The 27,512-nt window shown below is 62.8% G+C and overlaps 4 protein-coding genes across 14 annotated transcripts in view; 3 read left to right on the top strand and 1 right to left on the bottom strand.

Moving 5' to 3' along the window:
• Window positions 1–3,598: 3,598 nt before the first annotated feature.
• On the top strand, window positions 3,599–4,750 carry LOC128898661 (cysteine-rich tail protein 1-like). Its single transcript, XM_054174548.1, has 2 exons — window positions 3,599–3,670; window positions 4,221–4,750. Exon 2 carries the CDS (start codon window positions 4,270–4,272, stop codon window positions 4,645–4,647), a length of 378 nt encoding a protein of 125 aa, XP_054030523.1. The 5' UTR covers window positions 3,599–3,670; window positions 4,221–4,269; the 3' UTR covers window positions 4,648–4,750.
• A 5,966-nt stretch (window positions 4,751–10,716) lies between these two features.
• RNF224 (ring finger protein 224) lies at window positions 10,717–11,629 on the top strand. Its single transcript, XM_009902283.2, has one exon. The coding sequence runs from the start codon at window positions 10,717–10,719 to the stop codon at window positions 11,446–11,448; it is 732 nt and encodes a 243-aa protein (XP_009900585.2). The 3' UTR covers window positions 11,449–11,629.
• Window positions 11,630–15,901: 4,272 nt separating this feature from the next.
• Window positions 15,902–17,781, top strand: LRRC26 (leucine rich repeat containing 26). Its single transcript, XM_009902282.2, has 2 exons — window positions 15,902–16,468; window positions 17,332–17,781. Exons 1-2 carry the CDS (start codon window positions 15,925–15,927, stop codon window positions 17,607–17,609), a joined length of 822 nt encoding a protein of 273 aa, XP_009900584.2. The 5' UTR covers window positions 15,902–15,924; the 3' UTR covers window positions 17,610–17,781.
• A 3,883-nt stretch (window positions 17,782–21,664) lies between these two features.
• The window catches only part of GRIN1 (glutamate ionotropic receptor NMDA type subunit 1), a 50,312-nt gene continuing 44,464 nt past the window's right edge, over window positions 21,665–27,512 (bottom strand). For 7 of the 11 annotated variants that reach the window (XM_054174513.1, XM_054174515.1, XM_054174521.1 and 4 more), the window contains one exon: window positions 21,665–21,985. In XM_054174513.1, the coding sequence (XP_054030488.1) occupies window positions 21,917–21,985 (69 nt within the window). In that variant the 3' untranslated portion in view covers window positions 21,665–21,916. Of the gene's footprint in view, window positions 21,986–24,840; window positions 25,498–27,512 lie in introns of those variants that run through there. The other 4 variants (XM_054174514.1, XM_054174517.1, XM_054174516.1 and 1 more) reach the window with 2 other exon arrangements.

Below are 27,512 nucleotides of genomic sequence, written 5' to 3'. Positions count from 1 at the left end.
GTGTGTCCTGCCCAGGGCAGGACAGAGCAGTGAGGCTGTGGCAGCAGCAAGCAGTGAAGCTGTGGCAGTGCCAAGCTCCCACCCAGCCAGGCCAAGCTGGCACCATCTCCTGTTGCCCCTTGGCCTCCATCTTCCCCTGCAATGTCCCTGGGGATGTTGTAGCACCAAGGGGGCCCAGGCTGGCTCCTCCTGCTGCCCTGAAGGAGCATGCCATGTCTGGATGTGGGGCTGGCATGCTCCTGCCTGGCAGGCTGGTGCCCACAGTCCCTGCTGTCTCTCCAGGACTCAGCTCTTGCTCTGAGCCACATCTGTCTGGGAATGGCCATCCCCAGGCAGCCACCAGCAGAGCCAGGGGGCAGGCGTGCCAGGGCTGTCCCTGAGCCAAAGCCCTGTGCCAGGATGGGACACCAGAGCAGTGGCCACTTGCAGAGGGGCTGTGGTGGCTGGCTGTGGCCCCTGGGGCTGTGGGCAAGGCTGGGAACACCGCTGGCTTCTGGGGGCTGGGGACATTGTGTCCCCATGCTGGTGCTGGGCCCAGCTCCAGCACCACTGCTGTTTGCCTTGCTGGTGGGAAGCCACGAGCCTGGGGGGCACTGGTCGGGCTGCAGCCCTTCCTGCTGTCCTGGCAGGGCTGGCACTGGCCCAGAGCCCCTCCGGGGACCCAGCAGGTACTGGGGAGTGGGAGAGGGCAGCAGCAGGGAACCAAGGGAGCCCCAGCAGCTGGTGAGAGTGGGCACATGGAGACTGGCAGGATCAGGGCCCCAAGGGGACAGGGCCTGGCCTCTGCTGGGATATTCCCAAAAGCCTCACAGGAGAGCAGGTGCCAGGGAGGGGCTCAGACAGGGTCTCTCCTGTCTGGTCACAGGTGAAAGGTGCTGAAAAGTGGCAGCACTTCAGGTCCTGGGCACACAGGTGCCAGCCTCCCTCTCCTTGCCCTTGAGCCAAGGCATCCCTCACTCCCTCCAGCCTCCAGCAATTCACCCTCCAACGATGCCCTGGGAGCAGGCACAGGGCAACTCCCCCCAAACCACCCTGCAAACACAGATCCTCCTGGTGCCCAGGCACACACCAGGCCACTTGTGTGCAGCAGGTTCATGCCAAGGTCACTCCAGGTCAGCTCGGACAGGCAACCTGAGCAACCTGAGCAACCTGCTCTGGTTGCAGATGTCTCTGCTCGCTGCAGGGGGCTTGGACTGGGTGAGCTTTGGAGGCCACTTCCCACCTAAACCATTTCATGATTCGATGCCACTCTGACTGCCTGGGAGCCCAGGGATCAGTTGGAGGATCCCAAAGGAGACTTGGCACTGGGGTGCCAGGGCTGGAGAGGTGGGGCAGAGCCAGGATGGGTGTGAGGTACCCCTGGGCTGCAGAGCCCAGGGTGGCCGTAGGGGCAAGCAGAGCCTGGCAGGTGGGTCTGGGGACTGCCAGGGGGTGCAGTGGGTGCAGGTGCCAGCGTCACCCACCCAATGCTTAGGACCTGTGCCCAGTACTCATTGCCCTCTGCCCAGTGGCTTGTGCATGGTGTTTGCTGCTTTCCTACCATGCCCCCCACAACACACACCTGCCTGCTGCCTGGTACCAATGTGTGATGCCAATTCTAGTGCTGCTGCACGGGGCTGGAACTCCATGCCCAGGGCATGGCACACAGTGCTGGTGCCAGTGGGTGATGCTAGTGCCTGTACTGGTGCCTGTGACTGCTCCTGACAGACATGATACCACCTCCTGCTGTGTGGTGTTGGGTGCACACTGTGTGGTACTGGTGCCAGTGCACCGTGCCAGTGCACCATGCCAGTGTCCATGCTGGTGCTGGTGCTTGGTGCCAGAGGCAGTGCCCAGTAGCTGGTACCACCAGTTAGTGCTGGTGCCTGGCACACAATGCTCAGTGCTGCTGCTCTTGCCTGGTGCCCAGCGCCTTTGTCCAGGGCTCATTTCCCATTGCCTGGAGCCTCTTGCCCCATGCCCAGTGCCAGTGCCTAGTGCCCTTGTGCCCAGTGTCCCATCCAGTGCCCAGTGTTGTCTGCCCTATGCCTCTGCACAGTGCCCCTTACCCAGTGCCTGATACTCATGTCTGGTTCCTTGTGCCCTCTGCCAGGTGCCAGGGTCCACTGCAGGCTGGACCAGTCAGCCTGTTGGGCCTGAGTGGTGGGTGCCTGGTGGTGGGTGCCAGGCATCAGGCAGTGGGTGCCAAGGAAGAGGGTACTGCTCAGCAAGTGCTGAGGTGGTGAGTGCTGGGCAGTGGGTGCTGGACAGTAACTGCTGAGACAATGGGTGCCAGGCTGGGCAGGAGGTGTCGAGTGGTGAATACCTGGCTGGGCAGTGGGTGCCAGGGGGATGGGCGCTGGGGTGGTGGGTGCTGGGCTGGCAGGGAGTGGGTGCCAGGGAGATGGGTGCTGGGGTGGTGGGTGCTGAGTGGGTGGGTGCTGGGCTGACGGAGTGGGTGGCAGGGAGTGGGTGGCAGGCAGTGGGTGGCAGGCAGCCGGGGCCGGGGCGGTCGGTGTGCCGGGGCGGTCGGTGTGCCGGGGCGGTCGGTGTGCCGGGGCGGTCGGGGTGCCGGGGCGGTGGATGTGCCGGGGCGGTGGATGTGCCGGGGTGGTCGGTGTGCCGGGGCGGTGGATGTGCCGGGGCGGTCGGTGTGCCGGGGCGGTGGATGTGCCGGGGCGGTGGATGTGCCGGGGCGGTCGGTGTGCCGGGGCGGTGGATGTGCAGGGGCGGTCGGTGTGCCGGGGCGGTCGGTGTGCCGGGGCGGTGGATGTGCCGGGGCGGTCGGTGTGCCGGGGCGGTCGGGGTGCCGGGGCGGTCGGTGTGCCGGGGCGGTGGATGTGCCGGGGCGGTCGGGGTGCCGGGGCGGTGGATGTGCAGGGGCGGTCGGTGTGCCGGGGCGGTGGATGTGCCGGGGCGGTCGGTGTGCCGGGGCGGTGGATGTGCAGGGGCGGTCGGTGTGCCGGGGCGGTCGGTGTGCCGGGGCGGTCGGTGTGCAGGGGCGGTCGGTGTGCCGGGGCGGGCCGGGGCGGTCGGTGTGCCGGGGCGGTGGATGTGCCGGGGCGGTCGGGGTGCCGGGGCGGTCGGTGTGCCGGGGCGGTGGATGTGCCGGGGCGGTCGGTGTGCCGGGGCGGTCGGTGTGCCGGGGCGGTGGATGTGCCGGGGCGGTGGATGTGCAGGGGCGGTCGGTGTGCCGGGGCGGTCGGTGTGCCGGGGCGGTGGATGTGCAGGGGCGGTCGGTGTGCCGGGGCGGTGGATGTGCCGGGGCGGTCGGGGTGCCGGGGCGGTCGGTGTGCCGGGGCGGTGGATGTGCCGGGGCGGTGGATGTGCAGGGGCGGTCGGTGTGCCGGGGCGGTCGGTGTGCCGGGGCGGGCCGGGGCGGTGGATGTGCCGGGGCGGTGGATGTGCAGGGGCGGTCGGTGTGCCGGGGCGGTCGGTGTGCCGGGGCGGTGGATGTGCCGGGGCGGTGGATGTGCAGGGGCGGTCGGTGTGCCGGGGCGGTCGGTGTGCCGGGGCGGTGGATGTGCAGGGGCGGTCGGTGTGCAGGGGCGGTCGGTGTGCCGGGGCGGTGGATGTGCAGGGGCGGTCGGTGTGCCGGGGCGGTCGGTGTGCCGGGGCGGGCCGGGGCGGGCCGTGCAGGAGGAAGCGCAGCCGGAGGAGCAGCCCCGCAGCCGGCCGGAGCCCGCAGTCGGTGAGTGCTGGGAGCGACCCTCTGCCCGCAGCCCGCCCGCTCCCCCTGTCTCTGTCCCTCTCTTCCTGCCTGCCCACTGCCTCCCCGGCCCCCCTGCCCATCTGCCCCCTTCCCCCTCTCCCCCCGGCTTTCCCCATCCCCTTCCCCTCTCCCCGCCGCCCCCGTTCTGTCCCCTCCTCTCCCCGGCTCTGCCTCTCCTTTGCTCCGCTCCCCCTTTCTCTCCCCTCCTCTGCCTGCCTCTGAGTTCTGTCTCCCCCCAGAAGCCCCTACCCCACCCCACTGCCCCACCTGCCCGCTGTCTCCCGCCCAGCTCTCCCTCCTGCCCCCATGTCCCCCTGCCCGGCTGTTACCCTTTCTTCCCGGCTCTGCCATCAGGGCTTCATGGCCGGGGTAAGGGTATTGTGTTGGGGGTTCCCTGGGGCTGGCAGAGGTGGGGGAGCACAGCTCTGCACCCCGCTCCCGAAGCGGTGGGGTCTGCCGGGGGTCCCTTTCCCACGCTGTGGCAGCGCTGGTGCCTCTGCGTCCCAGGCTCACGGGGTCCCTCTCGCAGGGGGTGGGCAGTGCCAGCCGGGTTACGCCTGCCGGGGGAGAGCAGGGAGATGGATCGCGGGGTGAGCCTGGAGAACCCCTACGCCAGCGTCAACATCCCGCGGGACCAGTTCCAGCAGAGCTTCCTCACTCGCTACCTGCGGGAGGAGCCCACGGTCATCGCCAACCCCGCGGCCGTGCCCACCTACCGCACGGAGGAGCCGGCAGAGCCCGCGGGCAGCTGGAGCAGCCCACCCATTGCCACCGACAAGTCCTGGTCTCGACCCTACAACCCCTATGCCAGCATGAGGATGCCCAACGGGGACTCCTCCAGCACCTTCTACACGGTCACCCTGGACAAGCCGCCCAAGGGGCAGGAGGCCAGCAGGGGCTGCGGCTGCTGCGGGTGCTGGCCCTGCTGCAGGAAGTGCTGCTGTGTCATCTCCTAAGGGTCCTCACCGCACCCCTGGGATGTGCTGACCGTGGGATGGGCCCAGGTGGCCCCATGGGGACATGGCTGCCCAGCCTGGGCACCCCTGGGGGGTTTCCCTGGTGCCTCAGCTGGAAGGTGTCGCTGGCTGGATTCTGCTGTTGCTTTTTATCCGTGACCTCTGCAGCTGGATATGAAGGTGATGGGCACCTAGCAGGTCCTGAAAGCCCAGCATGGAGTGTGGGGGTAAAGGACAGATGCCCCCTGCCCCGCTGAGGCCTGTGAGCTGTGAGGATGATATGTGCCAATGCAGATGCCACCGGGAATTGCCTACACCAGGATGGGGCAGAACTTTGAGCCTGTGATCCTATACAGTGACCCTGCCACTGCGCTGGGAAGCCTCTGGCCCTGGGGAAGGAGCTGGCACTGCCTGCCTGCCTCTGTCAGAGGACAGGTTTGGATGGTGGCAGCCCTGTGCGTGGCAGAGGAGGGCATCGTCGGCATCGTTGCTGTCACAGAGTGGTGGTGAGGAGCCAGGGACGTGCCCCCAGCTGGCATGAGGGCTCACCTCCAGAGTGGTGCCCCCACCTACAGCATTATGGGGATGCTGCAGTGTCCTGTGCTGGGCACTTCTCCTGCACACGCTGCTCGTGGGACAGAGGGGAGCAGACAGGAAGGACAGACAGACAAAGCATGGCAGAGTGCCAGGCAGAGCTCTGGGGCAGCAGCCGGTGGCACAGCATGGCTGTGGGTGTTAATGTAGCACTGGCAGGATGCCCCCCGGCCCCTTCAGCTCCTCCTGCTGGACTCGTGGGGGGCTGGGCACAACCCTTTGCCCCATCCCAGCTCAGAGCTGCACAGTGCCCAGGGGCAGGTCCGCCATGGAGGGCTGGCCCCACGCCAGCAGTGGGGCAGCACTGGGACACACACCGTGGCACACAGATCCTCATCGTTTGCCTTCTGCATCCCCCTGGGCACTGAGGAGAGCAGGCAGGGAGCCTGCCAGCCTCTCTGCAGGGCGCTGGGGGCATCTGGTCTGGGTTTGGGGCTGGGGCTGGCGCCACTGGGCTGGAACAAGCCAGGCCTTGTGCTGGCGTCCTGCGGGCTGCTAGGCAGCGGCTGCGTAAGCGCCAGGCTGCTGCAGGAACTGTCTGGGCTGCCAGGGCAGGGGCCTGGCAGGAGCCTGTGTGTGAGCAGATGACCTCAGAGCTGCTGCAAATAAAATCACAACCAAATCCTCCCCTGCCAAGGGCTGCCTCTTCCCTCCACCCCAGGCTTTCCGGGATTCCTGACGTGCTTCTTGCTTATCAGGTCGTGCGGGGGCAGCGCTGGGGGCACACGGCTCCTCTCCTGGCAGTGCCAGGCCTTTGCCAGCAGCAGGCAGCAGCATGCTGAGCTTGTCAGCTGGCTGCTGCCTGCTGCTCCGCTGCCAGCCTGGGCCCAGGGCTCCCCCCAGCCAGGCGTATCCAGGACAGCCTGCTCCTGCCTGGGGATGCTGGCGAGGGCTTGGCTCGACCCTGCCAAGCTGGCCTGGCCTCTGGAAAGAGTGAGCTTGGTCTGTGAGGGGCTGGGGAAGGGGAAGGCTCCTGGCTGGGCCAGCTAGGTGGGTGTTGTGGCACTGCCTCAGCTGACTGCAACCTCCTGGGGACCCACCAGCACTAGGAGCCCACAGCTGCTTGGAGCCCACTGCTGCTTGGAGCTCATCACTGCTTGGACCCCACCACCATGAGAATCCCTCCAGATGTGAGAGCTACCAGAACTGGGACCCCACCAGAAGTGAGATCCCACCAGAAGTGAGATCCCACCACTGCTGGGAGCCCATCATCATTCAGATCCCACTGCCCCTGGGAGCCCACCTTCTCTAGGAGCCCACCACCCTTGAAAGGCCACCACCCTTCTGGGCAGGGGTAGGTGGCAGTGGCTTGGCAGAGGTGCAGGGCAGAGCCTTGCCAGTTTAGCCTCTCCTCCCCAACCCCTCTGCTTGGCCCAGGGCCCACGCCGGTGGGTGGCCAGGGATGTGAAGCTTGCAGAGGGCTGGCAAGGCCAGAGCCCTGCACAAGGAAGGCTCTTGTTCACCCTGCCTGGGCTGCGGGCAGGGCTGGCACAGGGACAGGCAGATCCACCCCTTGTTTGCTTTCATGGCCACGACGCCAGCCCTGCCCTGCCACAGAGCCCACCCACTGCCTGGCTGGGCAGGGACCTGGCATCACCACCCCCAGGGCACCACAGAGGCTGCTCTGTGTAGTTGGGGGAGGGAAAACTCTCCCTGAAGCATGTGTGGCACTTTTGGCAGAGGGCTGCTAAAGATAGTGGGGCTGGCAGCAGCAGGGGACTGGAGGGGCAGGGCAGGGTGCAGCATCTGCTCACAGTGCCAGGTGCCACCACTGCCCTTCGCTCTCCTCACCTTGGGCAATGGCAAAGAGGGTGGGAGAGGCTGGGCAGAGTGCTGCCTGCCAGGGATATGGGCAATGATTAAGCTGGAGGCAAGGGGAGAGCTGGGGGCGTGAGCAGGGGAGCACACAGGGCAATGCCCCAGAGCTTGGCAGGCCTCGGGGTGCCACGGGCAGCTGTGTGCAGGGGTCCTGTGGGTGCTCCCCAGGTGTGTGCCAGCTGTGAGAGGTGCCCGGGGGTGTGGAGGCTGTGCTGGGTGGCTGCCTCCTGCCGTGTCTGGAGGGTGGTGGTGGTGCAGCACTCTGGCTCATCTTGATCAGACCTTTGCACTCCCCTGAGCGCCGCTCCCTGTCCTGCTGTGCCAAAGGTCCCTGCGGCTGAGTGCCTGGGAGCAGGAGGAGTCACTTCCCACCCACCTGCGCCACCGCAGGCTGCGGAGACACCCTCCGTGTGCCAGAGCCTTGGCATCACTCATGGAGCCCAGGCTGCTGGCTGGTTTCAGGCACAGCCCAGGGCACCAAGGGCACTCCCCACCCCAAGCCCTGCCAGCGGGGGGCAGGGCAGGTGTGCCAGGAGGCAGAGCTCCACGGCAAGTGCTGGCATGTAACGGGCAGAGTGGCTGAGGGCACAACCCTGCCGTGGGGCACGGCTCTGCTGCCATCTGGCAGAGGGACAGTGAGGGCTGATGGGCAGGGTCTGGGCAGAGACTGGGGGGGGGGGGGTAGGAGGGTAGGCCCGGGGGGAGTGTTGTGCCTTCTGCAGCTGGGGGGGGTGCCTGCCCTTGGGCAGGGCCAGGGGTACCCAAACTGTGCACAGAACCAAGCCCATTCCTCTCACCATGTAGTCCTTCAGGGCACAGTTTCTGATGGATCAAAAGGGCTGGTGCCATGCTGCTTGGTACCCTACCTTGTGGCAGCTGAGCCAGGTCACCACTGTGGCCAGTGACTTCTTGCCAGCCTTGAAATATGCCAGGGACATCCTCAGGCATTCAGGTATTCAGCTGCCTGCCCATCCCAGGGCACAGGGTCTTAGATGGGACATGCTGTGCCCCTCCAGGTGCCAGCTCTGCTCTGGCTACCAGGATCTAGGGAGCTGTCACCCATCCTGCAGATACAAAGGGTGGGACCCTGAGCTGCCAGGGCACAGCAGGAATTCCCTCCAGCTGGTTCCTGATGCACCCAGGCTTACGAGTGCCACCTCAAGTGGCCCTGGATGTCACCTCAGCCACTGGGTGTGACCAAAGCCAAGGTGCCCAGCACATCCCTGTCCCACTCTGGTTGCCCTGCCAGCCCTTGCCTGCTATCAGTCTGGCAAGGAGTGGGCAAAGCCCTGCCATGGGGGTGCCATGCCCATGCCTGCAGACCCATGGGCACATGCAGCCCATGTGCATTGCCTGGGGAAACCTGTGACAGAGGATGTGCCAGGGTCCTGTGCCAGGATCCAGCCACTGTGCCCCCGAAGGTGCCACACTGCCAAGCTCTGCTGCCTTGCTGCCGAGCACAGGCATCAAGGGGTTGAGTTTCTCTGCAGAGCCAATGACCCTGTGAGGCTTTCGGTCTCTGACCCCCCCCCCCGCCCCGTCGCGGCTGGAAACATGGCCCGAGGGCTGCTGAGGAGTTCGGTGCACAGCAGGCAGCGGGGAGAGCCCTGCCCGCCCCGGTGCCCGCTCCCTCCTGAGCAGGAGCTGCTGCCCTCTCCTGCTGCCACGCTGAAATGCTGCTGCATGTTCTGCCTCCAGGATCTGCTTCTCTGCTCTGGGTTCCCGGCTCCAGGATGTCCCAGTTTTAAGTCTTCCCCTGCTCAGAGCACCCTCTGCCACCACCCCGGTCCTGTCACCTCCCCTGGCTTGTGCCAGCAACCTTGCTGGTGTCGCTGAGGGGTGCTGGGCTCTCCACAGCTTGGTCATGAGCATCTAGGGATGAAGGGCTGGAGAGCAGCCCTGGGGAGAAGGCCTTGGGGGTGCTGGGGGTGCAGAGCTGGACAGGAGCCAGCAGCCAGCGCTGCCAGCCCAGCCCCAGCCTGGCCTGGGCTGAGCCCCAGCAGGGTGGGCAGCAGGGGCAGGGAGGGGATTCTGCCCCTCTGCTGTGCTCTGCTGAGACCTCCCTGCAGTGCTGGGGCAGCTCTGGAGCCCTCAGCACAGCACAGCCAGGGACCTGTTGGAGCAGGGCAGAGGAGGCCACAGCAGTGCTGGCAGGGCTGGAAGCCCTCTGCTGGGAGCCAGGCTGAGAGAGTTGGCCTTGGGCAGCCTGGAGAAGGCTCCAGGGAGACCTTCTGGAGGGCTTCGAGGGCTGATCAGAAAGCTGGGGACAGACTTCTGAGCAGGGTCTGTTGAGAGAGGACAAGGGGTGAGGGTTTGCAACCAGAAGAGGGAGATTCAGACTGGAGAGAAGGGAGAAATTTTTGATGCTGGAAGTGGTGAGACCCTGGCTTGGGTTTCCCAGAGAGGTGGGAGCTGCCCCATCCCTGGGACCGTTGCAGGTGAGGTTGTTTGGAGCTCTGAGCAGCCTGCTCTGGTTGGGGATGTCCCTGCTGACTGCAGTGGGTTTGGTCTCAATGACTCAGAGGTTCCTCCCAACCCAAACCAGCCTCTGATTCATTGCTTCTGTTGGCCCTGGCAGCCCCCAGCACTAAACACTGCAGCCCAGCCTGGCAGAGAAGGGGCAGGTCATGGATTTACCTGTGGCAGTGTTCAACCCCAGGGCAAGGAGCACAACCCCATTCACTGTCACTGCCAGCTCAGAGCAGCTTGGAGCCTCCCTGCCCCTGTGCCAGTCCCTGTCCCTGTGCCAGTCCCTGTCCCTGTGCCAGTCCCTCCACTGCCACAAGCCTGGACCACTGCTGTGTTCTCTTGCTCTGGTTGCTGCCAACCCTGCAGCCTGGAGCCCCTGGGCTGTGGTAGTGTCTTCAGTGGCCAACATCTGCCCAGATGTTTTGGGCCATGGGAGGTGAGCAAGGATGGGGAAGGTTCCACTGCTGCTGCCCGGGTGCAGCCAGTGCCCAAGCCCTCTCTGCCCACGGTGAAGCCCAGAGCTCCTCAGCCTCACAGGGAGGGTTTCTTCTGCTGGCTAATGACCACTCCTGGGGCTTACATTTCAGAGGTCTTTGTTACCCGGTGCTTGTAACCCAATCTCCCAGGCTAGGCTGCCCGCAGGCAGATCCAATAGCGTGCCTGCCCCTGAAAGCTGAGCCCCTTCCCACTACCGCAGCCACCAGGAGCCACTGGAACCTCGCCGGGAAGCTGCTGGTCATTGGAGGCCCTGATGCTCCCCACGGGACAGTGCAGCCCCCCGGGATGGCACAGCCCTTCTGCCACCTCCCCTGAGGCCCTGGGAGACCATCTCAGGACAGGTAGGGATGGGGGACAGGGGACGAGGGTGGCCAGAGGGGTGCCTGTGTGCGTCACAGTGCTTGAGGTGACCTGCAGAGATGCAGGGGGGTCTTGGTGGCCTCCAGGAGAGGTTTGCAAATACACCAGTGGGTAACAGACCCTCCTTAAGGTGAGTCTGGACTCCTCAACTCCTCCCTGACTTCCCGTGTGCCTGTTTCTTGCTGCTGGTGGCCATGCCACGAGGGCCTGGCATCACCTGGGGGGGTGGCCTGGTCCTCTGGATGCTGCTCCCCTGCCCACTCTGCTGACATCCTCCTGCCCAGCCCTTCTTCCTGCCAATCCAGAACCCAGGCTGGCTGCCGATCACCCATGGGTGACAGGGGACGTTTGTCAGAGCTCCTGGCAGAGAGGCAGAGTGGCACCAGGGAAAGCACAGCCCCCTCGGATGCAGGGCAGAGCCATGACAGGGTCCTGCTTTCCTGGACAGGGATGATGGCCACGAAGCCTGATGCCCCTGGGAAGCCACCACACGGCTCCGGTACCCACATACCCCACGCACCAGGAGGTGGCATCCCCGCCGCGGGCCGTGGGTCTGAGGGCTCCCCTCGCCCTCCCCTCGGCAGCGTGTCCCAGGCGGAGGACGCCAGGGCAGAGCGGCGCAGCCCGGGCCGGGGCAGCCAGCGGCTGGAGTGCATCATCTGCTACTGCTCCTACGACCTGAGCGGCCGCCTGCCGCGCAGGCTCTACTGCGGCCACAGCTTCTGCCAAGCCTGCCTGCGGCGCCTGGACGCGGTGGCCAACGAGCAGCGCTGGATCCCCTGCCCGCAGTGCCGCCAGAACACCCCCACGCCCCGCGGCGGCGTGGCCATGCTGGACCTCGACCTGCCAACCTTCCTCGCTGTCAAGGCTGACAAGGAACAGCCCCGGCCGGCCGGCAGGGCCCGGCCAGACCTGGCCACCAAGGGCTCGGGCAAAGAGAAGGTGGTCACGCAGCAGCCGCTGGGGCTGTGCCAAGATGTGGTGCCCCCGGGCTCGCTGCCCCGCCGCGGGTGCTGCCGGCCCTGCCTGTGCTGCGGGGTCACAGCTGCCTTCGAGGGCTGAGCACCGGGAGGGAGCTGCGGGTGCTGTGCTGCCAGCTGAGCCCCTGGGGTGCAGCCTGGCACCGGTTCTGGGGGATCCATGCCGTGCCTCACACCCACCTGTGGACAGTAGTGGTGGGGCTGTGCTGGTAGCCTGGGAAGGGCTTCAGCTTGCTCAGGCCTTGCTGGCCACCCTGCCAGGATTTGGGGTGCAGTGTGTGTGGGGAGTGGGGGTGTGCCCCTCATCCTGCCCACCTGCCCCTCTGACACCTCAGAAGCCTGCTCTGGCCATCACAGATGTTCCCTGGCTTGCTCCATGCCTGTGGCTCTGCAGCAGGGATGTCCTTGCTGAGCGTCCCCCAGGCAGGGGACACAGGAGCCTGGCACTGCACAGTGGCACAGCAGTGCTCTGGGGAGCATGTCCAGCACCTCAGCAGCTCCACACCTGCTGAGCAGTGCTGCTGGCCCTGCTGGGCTACATGCCTGGGTGGCATTTCTCAGTAAGCCTCAGGCTGGCCTGGGGTGAGCCCTGCCTGGGGTGGGGGCAGGATGGGCTGAGGCAACCTGCCCTGCTGGGTTGCTTCCTTCAAGTGTTTGCAGGAGTAATGTGGGCACTGCAGTAGCTGAACAGTTGAAACCAAGAGTTGTTAGGAGGTCACAGCACATTGCCCCAGATCTTTGGATTTATCTGTCCACCATCTGGAGAAGAGAAGGCTCAGGAGAGGAGGCTCAGGGGAGACCTTCCAGATGCCTTCCAGCACCTTAAGAGAACTCCAGGAGAGCTGGAGAGGGACTTGAAAAGGGCTGGGAGTGCCAGGATGAGGGACAATGGCTTTGAAATGGAAGAGACTTGAGACTGGAGATGAAGAAGAAATTGTTGAGAGTGAGGCTGGGGAGACTCTGGCACAGGCTGCCCAGGGAGGCTGTGGCTGCCTCCTCCCTGGAGGTGGTCAAGGCCAGGTTGGATGAGCATCCTGGGCTGGTGGGAGGTGTCCCTGCCCATGGGACTGAATGATCTTGAAAGTCCTTTCCAAGCCAAAGCATTCTGTGATTCTATGACCTACCTGGCTCCAGGATGGGAAGAGAGCCAAGCCCATGGATGCTCCTGCTTGACCTTGTGCTCTGTGCCTCATGCCATGCTTGGTTTTCCTGCCTGACCTTCTCCCCACCTCCCTGCCACCCCCCTGCCCAGCCTGCACTGTGCTGTTTTTCCAGGTCATCTCTCTGTGTGGCTTTCCCTGCCTGACCCCAAACAGGAGGTGCAGGGACAAGAGCCCCAGCAGCTGTGTGGGAGTTTAACAGAGGCCAAATGGAGAGGACTGAGGTGCACCAGGGTGCTACTAATACAGCTCTTGGGCAGGGCTTGGTGCTGCTGGGCAGCTCCTGTGGTCCTTCCTCAAAGCCCATTTCTGCATCTGTTCCTTGTGGTTTATGAGGCTCTTGCAACATCCCAGCATCAGGAGCCACTGCTTGCACCTTGGGGCTCAGCAGAGGACCTCAGCCTGTACCTGCCTGGGCCTGCACTGACCTCATGTCCCCTGGGCAGTCCTGGTGCTTGGCTGTCCCCTGCACCAGGTGCCTGGGCTTGCAGCCAGAGGAGTCCAGCACCCATGCTGTGCAAAAGCACTCATTCCATTTACAGCATCCACACCGTGCACAGCACCATCACCACACACAGCACCCACTTCATGCCAGCATCTGTGCACAAATCCTGCCACTCAGTGTCACCTACCATAAAAAAATCCAAGCTCTGAGATCCTCCCAGCAGAGCCCAACCTGGGGAGCTCCAGCCATGGGATGCCCCAGGGCAGAGGTGCCCAGGGGTTACAGCAGAAGCATGATGTAGTTCAGAGACTCCATGGGGTGGCATCTGCCTGCCTTGGATCCTTAATTACATGGAGATATGCAGCAAATTAAAGCCTTCAAGAATGGGATAGAAGCTGACACAGAGCCTTAAGGCACCTTCCCCTCCATCTTCATGTGTGCTCCTAGGGCTGCCCTTGGACTCACAGTCCACAGATACTTCATAGGTGGGTGGTGGGAAAAGTCTGTGATGGCCTCATCCTTACCCAGGGCACAGCTCTACAGAGTTGCCAGCAGGGCTCTGTGCTCAGCCTGGCACCTTGGGTCCCAGCTTTCCAACAGCAGAGGGTGACAAAGACCCATGGCTCCCTGTCCCTAGCTCCAGGTCCCAGCCTCTGAGCTCCTGCCCCAGCACCAGCACATTCCTCCAGCACCGGAGCCAAGCTGTGAAGCTTGGCCCTTGCCGTGTTCCTCTGTTGCTCCCAGCCACTCTCTGAAGGACTTTGTCTGCCCCTTCACCAAGTGGCCTCTGCATGCTGGTTGGGCACCTGGATTCACACCCCTTGGCTGGAGCAGGGCTGGTGTTGAGTCTTTGGGGTCTCCTCCACCAGTCAGCACAGGCCCCCCACCCCGAGCTGTCACTGCAGATGCTTGGAGCAGCCTGTTCTGGCCCTGGGGCCAGGCTGTGCTGTTCCTTGTGGATCCCTAAGCAGCAGGAGGAGGCATCACAGCAGGGCAGCAGGGCACTGGTGGGTGCAGCTCTGGCTGGGGACAGGGACCTGAGCATGTCCTGCAGGGTGCTGGGTGCCCTTGTTCCAGAGAAGGGGGCAGTGCACTGCCCAGCAGCACGTGTGAAGGGACAGTGGTGGCACTGCTGGGGCACAGGACCCTAGGGGCTCACCAGGATGTACGCAGTTGTGTGCCAACAGGAGGTTGCCAGCCATAGCCAGCACCGGCCCTGCACTTGGCTGCTGGCCCTGGCAGGCAGGGCTCTGGGGACATCTCTCCTGCCAGGCACCGTGGGGGGTGCAGCAGGAGCTGGCAGAGGAGCTGAGATGATTTGCAGCCTCCTGAGCAGAAAAGCTGGAAGTGGCCTTGCTTTGAAGGATCGTCTGGGGGGTGTGCAGCGCAGCTTGCACCCCTCACCTCCTCCCGCTGGCCACAGGCCGTGGGCAAAGCAGCCCTGGGGAGGAAGAGCATTTGGGGACAGGGCTCTCCAAAAGGTCCCCACATGGCCTGGAGCTGCTGGCAGGATGAGCTGGTTCTGCAGCTCGACGTGGCTGTGGGTTTGTGCCCTGCTTTGGGGCTGGGCTGGGCTGGAGGATTCCTCTGAATTATTTCCAGATGGGGATTAATGCACAAAGTGAGTTTGCTGCAGGACAAACAAACCAAAGCTCCTCTGCAAGCTATTAATAAACTGCCTGCTCCTACCCTGCATCTGGGAACAGCCTGGCCCTGGGTGGGGGCACACAGCGCCCTGCTGCCCTTCAGCCCTTTGGCTGGGGGGCAAAGATGTGCAGGAGCTCTCTGGGGCTAGGACCACTGGCCCCCAAAATGGGACAGGAGCTGCTGGGGGGGGAGTGCAGGGCAGTGTCTCTGCTCTGTGTCCCTGCTCCAGCAGGGCGGTGAGGTGCTGCCAGCCTTGTCCTCTGGTCTCTTGGTGCCTGCTGAGCTCTGCCAGGCATGGTGGGTACTGGGAGGTGCCACCTCTCCTCTGCAGCCTTCTGCTGCGGGGGTTCAGGCAGCTTTGAAACCAGGGTAGGTATAAACAGGGTGGAGGCAGACTTTGAGCCCTCTCAGACTGGCACTGCCATATCGGGGTGAGGGCAAACAGGTTTGGGGCAGCTGCAGCCCAGCAAGTTCACCTTTCCCACACCTTCTTATGTGGAGGCTCCTGGGTGTCCCCCAGGGTGCACACAGAGGTGCAGTACCGGTGGGGAGGAGAAGGGTGGCCCACAGGACTTCCACCCCAACCCTCCTCATCTGAGCAGGGCTTGTGGTCTCCTGTCAGGGCCCAAGAGAGCCTGGCCAAGGGCTCAGCTCAGCAGGGTGGCCCATGGCTCCCAGCAGAGCTCCCCACTGAGGACCTCCAGGCATGGAGGGACAGCACAGAAGATAAAGTTGAACCTCCTTGTGGCGTGGTTTAAGCTTTGTTCCACCCCAGCCAGCCAGGAGGGTCCCGGGTCCATACCCCCCCGCTTAGCACAGGGCTGCTGGGGCAGCACGCCCGGGGCAGTGCCTGTGGGGAGGATGGAGGCCAAGAGCTGGGGCCGGGTTTGCTTTTCCCTGGCTTTCCCCCGGCTCTCTCCTGCAGGGCACACAAGCAGTTAATCCCGGGCCAGGCAGAGCTGGCTGCTTACCTGGCTGGAGCAGCGCCTGGCAGGGGGAGGGCCGAGGGCACGGCTCGCACCTTGCCAGGGCAGGAATCACTGCAAAAATATTTGCTGCAAAAAGGGCAGCTCCACCCCGGGACAAAGCAGGGCCAGGAGCGCAGCCGGCTCCGGGCTGGCAGAAGCAGCCAGGACATCCATCCGCTCCCCTTGCCGCCGGGCACTGCCCGGCGCCTCCGCTCAGCACCGCCGGGCTCGCCGAGGGGGCCGGGCGGCCGGGCGAGGGCACGGGCACCGGGGATCCTGCCTGGGAAGAAGTCCTGGCACCAGAGGCTGGGGAGACCTTGCCACCTTTGTGGGCAGCCATGGGCTGCTGCAGGGTCCCCAGCATGGTGCTGGCCTGCCTGCTGCTCCTGTGCCCGCCGCCCTCGCCAGGCTGCCCTGCCGCCTGCCGCTGCTCCCTGGGGGAGGTGGACTGCAGCGGGCATGGCCTCTACGAGGTGCCAAGGAGCCTGTCGACCAACACCAGCAGCCTGTGGCTTGGCTACAACTTCATCATGCTGCTGGGGCCACACTCCTTCCCTCCTCTGCCGGAGCTGCTGCTGCTCAGCCTGCCCCACAACCGCCTGGAGATGATCCACGGCCAGGCGCTGGTGGGGCTCAGGGCGCTGCAGGAGCTGGACCTCAGCAACAACTTCCTAACCATGCTGACCCCAGAGACCTTCCTGCCCCTCTCCAGCCTGACTGTGCTCAACCTGGGCAGCAACAGGCTGAGGGAGCTGGAGCCTGGGGTGCTGGAGAACCTGCCCCAGCTCCAAGCCCTCCTCCTGCAGGACAACCCCTGGGTGTGCAGCTGCAGCATCCTGCCCCTCTGGCTCTGGCTCAGCCACAACAGGGAGAAAGTGCAAGGTGAGTGCCCAGACCACCCTGTTCCCAGGTCCCCCACCCACTCCACACTGCCAGCTGATCCCACTGGGGCTGAGGCAGGATCCAGCACTCTGGCTGCCAGCTGCCCATGGTCTTGTGTGGTTGGTGCCCGCTGGGGTACAGCAAAGTCCCCCAGATCCCATCCTCAGGCCATGGCAGCTCCAGTGGCTGCCTGGGTGGATGCATCCCTGGGTCTGGAATCTGGTGTCTGCCTTTGATCCTTAGTCCTTGGCTGCCTCCTGGAGAGAAGGGCTGGGCAATGTCCCAGGGACAGGTACCCAACACCTCCCCCAGCAGTGGCACCAGCCCTGCCACGTCAAGGGCAAGGTGTGCTGGGCACCAACCACCTGAAGGACACCTGCCCATGTGCCAGGGGGGGCACTGCTGCTGACTCAGGCAGGACTCAGTGCCTTCAGCCCCCTCCCCAGTACCTCCAGCCCCTTCCCCAGTGCCTAATCCTGCACTTTTTCCCCCTCAATCCTCAGTGGGAGACAGCTCTGCCAACAAGGTCTCTCCCTCCACTGCCACCCATTCCTGCTTGCCCCCAGCTTGGGTACACACCTGGCACTTGTGCTGGATGGGACCTTCTGTGGCATCTCCATGCTGGCTGCTCACTGCTCCCCACATCTGTGCCCTGGGAACCAGGCCTGCCCCATCTACTGTCCTGCCCACATCTCCATCCCACCCCACTCCTGGAACACAGGGTGTAGATGAGCCCTGAACCCTCACTGCTGCTCAGTCTTGGTCAGCCTGGGCCCTGGTGCTGTCTGTCCCATAGGGATCTGCCATCCCCTCTGTCCTTGGCCTTGTCCCAGCTGCCCTTCAGCACTGCTTTTCTCTTCCAGAGAAGAATTCAGTCCTCTGCAGATTCCCAGAGCATCTGAACCAATATCCCATCATGGCCTTTGGGAATGAGTCCTTCAAGCAGTGCCAGACCTCACTGTCCACCCAGCAGTACATCATCTTCTTGGCCATTGGACCCTTCTCCTTCATGGTCAGCATCTTCTTCTGCATCTTCCTGGGCTCCATCACCGTGGCCTACCACAACCTGTGCAGGGAACCCCCCCTCTGCAGGAGCCCCCACATCAGGAGGGGACACAAAGGCAAGGCAACAAAGCTTTAGCCCTTCCCCAGCTCTCTGGTCCTCACTGCTGTAAACATCGCCCTGTGGACTAGTGAGAGGATGCTCTGCTCCTGGAAATCACTTTTCTTGCTCCCCCCAGCCCCCTGAGATGATGCCAAGCTCCCTCTGCCCTGCTGCCAGGGGGAGCAGCCTTCAGCTCAGCAGAGCCACGGTCTGCCAGCTGCTCTCAGTGGGACCTTCCCTCAGCCCACCCTCAGACCTGCACATCCCCTTCCTGGGAGGGACCAGGTGATCCTCCTCCAGCCCACCCTGTCCTGCCCTTTCTGCTGCTCAGGGGCCTCAGTGCATTTTGGGATGCATCCTGTACCTTCCTGTGCCTTCAGGTGCATCCCAGGAGCCCTGCCTGTATCTCAGGATGCACCATGTTCCTCTGGGTGCCTTTCAGTGCACCCCAGGACCTCCACGTGCCTTTTGGTCAGCCCAGGAGCCCCTGTGTGCCTTTCAGTGTGCCCCAAAGCCCTCCTTGGGACTTTTGGTGCCTCCAGCACTCCCCAGCTGTCACTCAGTGTCCCCAGCAGCCCTGAGGTGCCTTTCCATGCCCTCAGGATCCCTTGGCTGTCATGCATCCTAATGCTACCTACTTGGCTTTCTGTGTCCTGACAGGCATTGCCTTTTGGAGCACCCCAGAGCTCTCTGTGTGCCTTTTGGTGCACCTGAAGATCTCTGGGTGCTGCTGGGGCACTCCAGATCCTCCAGGGGCCTTTCAGAAAGCCCCAGAGCCCTCCCTGTGTGCAGTACTTCTTTTGGTAGGGTTTTTGTCCTTGAGACAGAGCTACTGGTGCTGAGGAGCCTCAGCCAACAACCATAACCTGGGTTGAGGCTGAGGTTCAGGTTGAGGGCTGAGAAGAGACAAAGCCTTGAGCGTCCACTGATGTGGTTTGGCATAGGGGATGCCAAAGGATGGGGGAAGAGGTACACAGGGCTTCCTCCTCCAGTAGCTTTTTTCCCTAGGCCAAGACCAAGGGTTGGCTCAGTGATGGAAGCAGGGACCACAAAGCCTGTCTGGGTTCACAGCACAGAGCCTGCAGCCCTTGCTGCTGCCTCAGCTCCCACTGCCCACAGAAAGGGGCTGGGGCTGCCCCTGCATCTCCCTGCCCTGCCACCTCCTGTCCTGCCCTGCAGAAACTCTTCTCCCCAACACTGCAGGGAAATGTTGGTGAGAGGTGGCCTGGAAGGAGCTGGAGCTGAGGAGAGCACAAGCTGGGGTGACAAAAGCATTGCTCAGGGAGGAGCAGCAGCCCTTTCTGGCTTGAGTCCTTACCCTGTGCAAGGCAACGAGATGATTGTGGCCACCAGCCTCCCCCTGCTCACACAACCTCCTGCCCATGCAGGAGCTGTGGGACAAGGCAGGGCTGTGGCAGTGGCAAGCTCTTGGCAAGGGTTAAATAAATCATGCAGAGAATAAACCAAATGTCACTGTGGCTGTGGCTTGCTCCCATTTGTGTGGTGCCACACTGCTGGCTTCCCCCCACCCCAGCTCTTCCTGTGGTGCCTCTCCCCACCAAGGGCTGTGTGGGGCTGGTGAAAGCAGCAGCTCCTCCAGTGCTGCCAGCCCTGCACCCAGGATGGTTGCAGGACCTCTGCTGGGGTAAGCTCCCTGCACAGCACCTTTCCCAGGAGCAATCCCAGCTCTCCCAGTCCCCCTCTGCTGGCAGCACTCACACCTTCCCAGGAAGACCCTGCGGAGTTAGGACCTTGCACGGCATCCTGCAGAGCCACCTAAGCCCTGCTCCTCCTCCCAGGCTGTCCTGAGGCTGTGACCCCCCCTGGAGGTTGTGCTGGCGGTCTCATCTCATGGGGAGCATGCAGCTAATGAGCAATGCTGCTTCCCTTCAGCCCAGGGCAGCTCTGCCTCCCTGCTCTGCAAATCCCTAAGGGCACCTCCCTACAGCTGGCCTGATGTGCAGGGAATTCCCCAGATGCCTCCATCCCAGCATTCTGTCCTCTGTGCCTAAGGGACAGCCCCAGTGGCGGTATCCCAGCTGGACCCCAGGAGCTGGGGAGCTCAGCAGTGGCAGAGGACAGTTGTCCCCAGAGCCAGGTGCCATGGTGCTGCCATTTGGACCACTGCAGGATGTCCCCAGCCCTGCTGTGCCAGGCTTGTCTCCCTGCACTGGCTCTGGAGGCTGTCCCCAGCCCTGCTGTGCCAGGCTTGTCTCCCTGCACTGGCTCTGGAGGCTGTCCCCAGCCCTGCTGTGCCAGGCTTGTCTCCCTGCACTGGCTCTGGAAGCTGTCCCCAGCCCTGCTGTGCCAGGCTTGTCTCCCTGCACTGGCTCTGGAGGCTGTCCCCAGCCCTGCTGTGCCAGGCTTGTCTCCCTGCACTGGCTCTGGAGGCTGTCCCCAGCCCTGCTGTGCCAGGCTTGTCTCCCTGCACTGGCTCTGGAGGCTGTTCCCAGCCCTGCTGTGCCAGGCTTGTCTCCCTGCACTGGCTCTGGAAGCTGTCCCCAGCCCTGCTGTGCCAGGCTTGTCTCCCTGCACTGGCTCTGGAAGCTGTCCCCAGCCCTGCTGTGCCAGGCTTGTCTCCCTGCACTGGCTCTGGAGGCTGTCCCCATCCTGGCCTCCCGGAATGGTGATGTCCCTCCCCACAGGACCTTCCCCTTGCTCCTGGCCTTTCTCCCCACTGTTTTCTCCATCCCTCCCTGTCCCTCCACCATTTCCTGCTGGCAAACCTCGCAGCAGTGCTGGGTGAGGCTGTGATTCAGCCCAGGGCTCCCTGCCAGCTTTGCCAGGAGGCAGAGAGGGAAAGAGGCAGACGGCAGTGGAGGGAAGCACTTCATGATCCAGTCGAGACTTTACTGAGCTCTTTCAACACCTCGGCACTAATGTGACACTGACGTAGAGAGGAGGATGGGTCCAGGTCCTCAGCTGGAGCCAGATGAACTTGATGGAGCCACTGATGGAGCATCAGGGGGACGATGCTCACAGACCTCAGCTGCTGGCTGGAAGTCCTGCTGCAGAGGCTGCCCTTCGGCTGGGCTGGGGCAAGGAGAGGGCAGCTCATGCCCTGGGGCTCGGTGCCATGCTGCAGGTGGGTTTTCTGCCTTTGCAGGAGGTGGGAGGTGGTGCTGCCCATGCACGTGCTCTAGCTGCTCACCACCAGCCTGGCTGCTGCCAGATGCTTCCCCAGCACTGGTGTCTCTGTGCCCGCTCACGGTGCCCACGAGGGGGGGGTGCTCAGGGGTCCTGGCACATGGGCACATATGCTTGAGGGGAGGAAGGTGTGGGGAGGAAGGGCATCAGCTTGCCTCCTTTGGTTCGCTTCTCCTGATCTGAGGGCTGGTTTCCACGTCTCCAGGCTCAGGCAGGTGCAGCCACATGAGCTGGGGCTTCAGGGCCGCTGTGGGAGCTGCTGGCAAGCTTGAGCTGCAGGTGAGTGTGGCAGGGAAGCTGGCAGTGCCTGCTGTGGACACTGCAGCACACAGCAAGCCACGACCTGCCAGCAGCATCTCTCCTTGCATTGCTGGTGCTGAGGCAGTGTGGAGCTTGGCTAAAGGTCAATGCAAACATCCAGAGATATTCCAGGCCAGGAGAGGCACAGTGTGAGAGCTACATGCTGGCCACGGCCAGGTCCTTGGGACATCGTTTGTGCAGGAGAGGAGGGGAACCAGGATCTTGGCTGATGGCATGTGAGGAACTCCAGAGTACCAGGGGTAGCACAGGGGTGTGAGCTGCAGGGCTGGGAGCAGGCCATGTCCAGGAGCCAAGTCGTAGCCACAGGCTGATGGGAGGGAGGAAGAGGAGGGGTGCAGCCCCTGCGAGGAGCAGAGCACACACCTGCCACACGAGCCCAGCCTGCCCAACCGCTGCGGCTGCTCCAGCTGCCTGGGGCCACGGGAGCAGGTCACGCTGGAGCCCTCCGCCGGGGGGGAGACGTGGAGCTCATCTGAGGGGCCCTGTGCTGGGGAGCCTGAAGCCTGCAAAGTGAAGCACACCTCTGTGTTCTGGCACCAGCTCTTCCCCACGGGGGTGGGAGAGCAGGCACCGTGGGCCTTTCGGAGTCCTTCCCCCTTGCACGCAGCCAGTGGGCAGCAACGCCGGGTCTGCAGCAGCGCTCTCTGTGCAGTGAAGTCCAAACCATGCCCTGGGCCTGCTGCACACTCTGGGGCAGGAGCAGGGCAGCAGGGCCTGCGGAGGGAGGGAGATATACAATGGAGTCACCGTGTACGGATGAAGGATGCGTTCCTCCCATCTCACCCAGAAGAACCCATCAGCGTCCCCCGGAGCGGCAGCCCTGGCTGTGCCCTCCTGCTGTCCTGGGCAAGGACTGATGGCGCTGGGGGAGCAGGTCACACCACAGTGCTGACCGAGGGGTCGGAGAGGTTGAGCTGGCCGGTGATGTCGGTGGGGTGGTACTGCTGCAACACACAAAGACACAGACAAAGGAGGAAGAAGAGTTAGGCAGCTCTGGCTCTCGCCCCCCCGCCTCTGCTCACAGCCCAGGGGTCCCTGCAGGGTATCTCTTGGGGGTGATGCACCGGCCCCACACCCACCACGGGGGGTGGTCCCCTTCCCCCTGCAATCCAACGCTTGTGCAGAGGTCGCTGCAGACACTCTCCAAGCATCCTGGAGCTGGGCAGGGAGGAGGCCCAGGAGCGTGGCACAGCTCCTGCTGAGTGAGCCCCTCGCTGCCCAGGGACCACTATGAGACATAGCCCACAGCTGAACCTGTGTTTGGAGGGTCTGGCTGGCTTTTGGCAGCTCTCTGGTGCCAGATCATGGTGCCAGATCAAGCTGTGCTTCGAGGCCAGGGCGTTTCACCTCCTTGCTCGAGTGACTGTGCTGTGACCGTGTCCTTCGTGCGGGTGAGGGACGTGTGCGTGGGGGGACTTGCAACAAACCATGGCACTGATTGCTGACGTGAAAGTAGAGCCTTGTGCTGGGGATGTGGCCTGGGCTTGGGGCTCTGTGCTCCATGTGGATGTGGGGGCTTGGCAAACGCTCCCTGGGAGACACTTCCCAGCTACAGCCTCGCCAGCAAGCACATGGGAAGAGCAGAAGTAACCTTCAGTGGGCAAGAGGGGAAAAAAAGACCTTCCTGCCCAGGCAGAGATTTGCAACTGGGCAGTTATTTTCTCCCTTCCTCTTTCCACGCTCCCTTCCTCTCCCAGTTCCACTCTCCTGACTCCAAACCCTGAGCTGGAAGCCCTGTCCAGCCCTGCTGCGGGAGCCGGTGGCACAGAGCACCTTGCGCTGCTGTCTGGGGACCTAAACTGGTGCCGGGACAGGGAAGGGGCTCAGTGGGTCTCATGTGCCGCAGCATGGACCCTCTGCAGTGCCATCTGCCCAGTCCTTGCACCACGCTACCCGGGAGGGCTGCCATTCTGCTGGGCTCCCAGGGGGCTCCTCGGGGGCAGGATGTTGCCCGCCGCGTGTTGGTCAGTGGTCACCGAGGCTGCCCCCGCGGTGCCGCCGGCAGCTCTGGCACTGTGGCTACCCTTGCGTGGCTCTGCACCCCACCTCCCGCCACGGGGAGGTCTGGGGGTCCCCCCAAGCGTCACGTGGGGCCCTCATGGCTGCCCTGCTCTGCCTGGTTTCGTGCTTCAGCAGGACCCCTTGGTGGGGAGTTGCTGGGGGAGGGGTGGGAGCCAGCCTGCTCCCATCTCTCTGGGACACGTGCTGGGAGCGCACTGACACGCGGGGGGCCTCTCCTGGGATCATCCTCTGATTTCAGGGACCAGCTGCAACGAACATGGAGCCTCTGGGAGCTTCCCTGCCGCGGCCTTGCTCTGCCGACACCTCTGCCGTCGCCCTCGTGCACGGCCCAGGCGCTTCCGACGCCGCTCTGCCGCCCTGGGGGGAGCTTTTTGTGGCTGATCCATCAGCCCACCAAAAAACCCCCCTGTCCCCACAGCGGGTGCAGCCGCCCCCTCCTCCTGCAAATCTGGGATGCCAGCTGAAGGCAGTCTTCCCTTTCCATAGCAACACGGGGGGGAGGCGTGCGCTCGCGGGACGGGGGCTCGGCTCCCGCAGGGAGGAGAGGCGAATGGGAAAGGGGAGAGGCAGTGTGGCTCTGGGGCAGGGGAAGGAGGGAGCGGAGACAGGAAGAGGAAAGGGCAGAGGGAAGGACCTCGGTGACATCTCCTGCCTGATGCAAGCGGTGGGGAAAGCGATGTGTGGCGTGGCTGGGTGCAGGTGTACGTGCTGCTGCTGCTGCTGCTGCTGCCGTGGCGAGCAGGGCTGGGGGGTGAGGGGGTGAGGGGCGGGGGGGTGGTGGTGGTGGTGTGGTGTGTCTAGCAGGGCAGGCTGGGGCGTTCTGGCCTCTCTGCACAGCTCCAAGGGGTGGGAAACGGTTCAAAGCAACCAAGAGAAATGGGGGAGATCTGGCCAGAAAAATTAAAATACAAGAGCATGGCTTTTTGGTGTGGTTTTCTTTTTTTTTTTTCTTTTTTTCTTTTTTTTTCGATCTGAAAGCAATATCTCCTCCAATCACAGATATCACAGGGTTCACATTCTCATTCACTTTGCCCTTTTGTTCGGGTTTTTTTGTTGTTGTTGTTGTTGTTTGTTTGTCGTGTAGAGTTCATGCATGCAATTTTTAACCATAAAAATTTTGAAGAGGGGAAAAAAAAAAAAAAAAGATAATAATTAAAAAAAAACAAAAGGGGGGGAAAGGAAAAGGAAAAGAGGGGGGAAAAAAAAAAAGGGGAAAAAAAAAAAAACACCAAAGAAAAACACCAACAAACCGAGAAAATTGTCATCTCCAAAATGATGTTGAAGGAGAGCTAATGCTAGAAGCACATCTCAGTAACTCAGGGGAAATAGTTGAGAGGGGGTGGTGCAATTATCCCCCCCAAAACCAAACAGTCTGAAGGCAAGAAATGGATCGATACCAACTGCAGAAGAGACTCAAACATGTCAAAGGGATGGAAGTGAAGTGAAGGCACCAAAAAACTCTCAATGACGGTCAGGAGGAAAATAAGAGACAAGAACTCAATGTGTCTTCAAAGAGAAAAATTAAAAGATAGTTAAAAACAAACCAAAAAGGAAAAAAAAAAAATGACTTTGACCTAATCTGGGCTCAGAGGGAAGCTCCTGGCTGGTGGAAGATTGTTCTGGAAGGATTTTGGGGGGGTTTACTTTGGAGAGATAGTTGTGGGGTGGGTTTTTGGGCTTTTTTTCTTTCAGTTAAAAATTAGGGGTTCCAGCTAAATGCAAACTTGCTGTAGAAAACCTCAGCTTGGTTTAAAAAGAACAATAATAATTCAAAAAGAGAAAGTAAACAAATAAAAAAGAAAGAAAATCAGTTGTCTTTGACCTACTTTTTGCTTCTTTCTGGCCCAAAACTAGGCTGCTGGTCAGCCAAGAAGCGTTTGGCTTTGGGACTGCTGATCCTTCACTCAAAAGGTGACCTTTTCCACGAACCCCCCCTCGCTTCTCCACCAGCTCTGGCACCATCCCCAGGGCTGCAGGGCCAGCGGCGGCCCCGGCTCGGCGGTGCCGTGGCGGCGCCGTGCCAGGGGAGGACGCCCGCGGGGCTGGCAGCGCGGCTGGCAGAGCGGCTCTGCGCTGGGGGGCGCTAAGGGACCTGTGCACCTGGTGACGTGTCTGTAGGGAGTGTGCCGCTCGGAGGGTGTCTGTGTGGTTTGTGCGTCTCACATGGCTTCTGTGGGGTTGCAGGAGCGTGGGTGGCTGCGATGGATGGAGTGCGCCAGCGCTGCCAGGGCTACTCGAGTTGCAGGAGCTGCCTATGGGGAACACATGCATCTCCTCCTGGGGCGGTGGGGATGATGTGCCGCGGAGAGGCTGTGCAGCTCGGGTGATGGTGGGCGCTAGGACGTTCAGAGTGGGGCGGTAGCTTCCCAGGGCTGTCTTGGCTCCATGGTGCCAGCCTGTCTCTCTGGCACTCCTGAGGGACCATTCTGCAGGGCTGCAGAGCAGAATCCATTTTTAAAACTCTCGACAACGCAAAGGAAAGAAGCAAGGCCACCAGGTTTGCGTCTTTCGCTGGCTAGCAGGGACAGCCCATGGGGCTGGGGTCAGCCTGGCCTTCCAGCCCCATGGGCTCTCAAGCCTTGCCCGTCTGAGACCTGGTGTGGGCCCGCGGCTCCGCTGAGCACCAAGAAACAGAAGCTCCTCGCTGCTTGCTCATCTTTACAAGGCCCCCAGGCAACGTGTCCCAGCATGCTACGTACTTATGGGGCCTTCCACAGCGGGAGGGCGCTGGGGTCTCTGAGCCAGGGCTGCTGCATGGAAGCGGAGGGCACCCAACGGCAGGCTGTGACAGGAGCTGGTGGCAGCACCTTCCCGCTGGCCGCTCGCCCGCGGAGCAGCCAGCAGCTCTGCCCAACATCACCACAAAGCTTGCTCCACCACGGGCCTCCTGCAACAGCTGCACCTCGGACCTGCTAGCTCCACCTTGGCTGCGATGGCCTGGATGCTGGCATCGCTACCCTGCTCTTGACCCACCTAGCCTGTTCCCTGAGGAACGTGTCCTGAGACCCTGGCTGCGTTGCCCCATGGTAGGCAGAAGTCTGTGACAGGCTTCTAGGCAGTGGGGCATCATTGCCCATAGCTGCCTCACAGGTGCAGCTGCCCCCAAGGCAGGGGTCATCTTCTGGGATGAGTGGGGACATCTTCCTCCACAACTCACCCATGAGCAACATGCCAAGAAGAGCATGGCTGGCACCCCAAGCATGGAGAGCCTTATGTTATGCTGGTCCCTAGCAGGTGAGGGAAGGGGAGAGCAGGGCTCCACCACTTGCCTAGGTGATTTCTGGTGCAGGTGACTCCTGGATCTGGTTGGCTCAGGGCTCTGGGGTGCTCCTACCCTGGGACTGAGTGGTGTGGAATGGTGTGGTGTAGGGTGGATGTCACACCATGGAGAAAGCCAGCCTGGGCCAGAATGTTTCGCTGAAGATGGAGCAATGTGATAGCTAGCAGCTGCCCTATTGTTCCTGGGCTCTTCTCACCTCACATGCCCACTGTGAGGCTGCCCCCCTCTTCCCCTCCCCCTGAGCCCACTGCACTGTGATGGTCCTCTTCCAGGACAGGATCCTTTGTTTTCCTAACTGTGGAGTGGTTCAAACACAACAGAACTCGGTGGTCTGCTCAGGACATGCTGAGGGTTCCCCCACCAGATCTTTCTGGATTTTGTTCTCCCATTTTTCTTTGCACTCCACTTGTCCCTCCTTCTCCTCACTCTTCCCACTTTCTACCCCCTGCACCACCCACCCCCTCTCTGTCTCTCTAGTTGAGGCTCAGGCCACAAAGACACAGCCTGCAACCTTCCTGCAAAGCTGCTTGGGTGTTGCAGCAGTGAGGAGGAGGTACCCTAGACATGGGAACATCACTGGCACAAGGTGCCACCCAGGGAGCATGAAGGCAGTGCAGGAGATGACAGGGATGCCCCATGGGGCACAGGGCCAGAGTGTGGGTGTTCCCCCCATGCCCTCCAGGCTTCAAGGTGACAGCAAGAGGAGCACTTTGTGTGAGATGGTGGCAGCCGAGCCCCGCCGAGGGCTCAGCTGTCCCCGGGGCAGCGTCCCGGGGTGCTGCAGGAGCTTCTCTGGCTGGAGCCTGCATTGGTGCCAAAGGCAGTCGCTTCCCCTTCGCACGCAGCGCCGTGGCCCCGAGACCCCTGCGGTATCGCAAGCTGCTGCCCGCGGCGCCCCGAGCCTGCGGCCGGGGCATCCCAGCACTGGGGTGCCGCACGTCCTCACGCTGCCACCGTCCCCCCCGTCCCCGCCGTGCCTTAGGCAGCCTCGGCGGGGAGCCTGCTCCCAGCAACCCCGGGCAGAAAGCAGCCGGTGGCCCCGGGGAGGCTATTTCGGCGAGCCCGCGGCGCCGGGAGGTCGGGCGGCAAAACGCAGCGGCCGCTGCCACACGAGACAACAGAGTAGCCACAGTGCAGAGTGTCATACAACAGACGGCAACATGCAGAGG

Source organism: Dryobates pubescens, chromosome 29 (genome assembly GCF_014839835.1).
Source record: "Dryobates pubescens isolate bDryPub1 chromosome 29, bDryPub1.pri, whole genome shotgun sequence".
NCBI lineage: Eukaryota > Metazoa > Chordata > Aves > Piciformes > Picidae > Dryobates > Dryobates pubescens.
Note: the sequence above shows the minus strand (reverse complement) of the source record. Positions and strands in the feature narration are given on the sequence as shown.

Coding starts and splice junctions, on each gene's coding strand:
- LOC128898661 (XM_054174548.1), top strand. CDS start 4,270: ATGGATCGCGGGGTGAGCCTGGAGAACCCCTACGCCAGCGTCAACATC.
- RNF224 (XM_009902283.2), top strand. CDS start 10,717: ATGGGTGACAGGGGACGTTTGTCAGAGCTCCTGGCAGAGAGGCAGAGT.
- LRRC26 (XM_009902282.2), top strand. CDS start 15,925: ATGGGCTGCTGCAGGGTCCCCAGCATGGTGCTGGCCTGCCTGCTGCTC. Junction 16,469..17,331: donor CAACAGGGAGAAAGTGCAAG/GTGAGTGCCCAG, acceptor TTTCTCTTCCAG/AGAAGAATTCAGTCCTCTGC.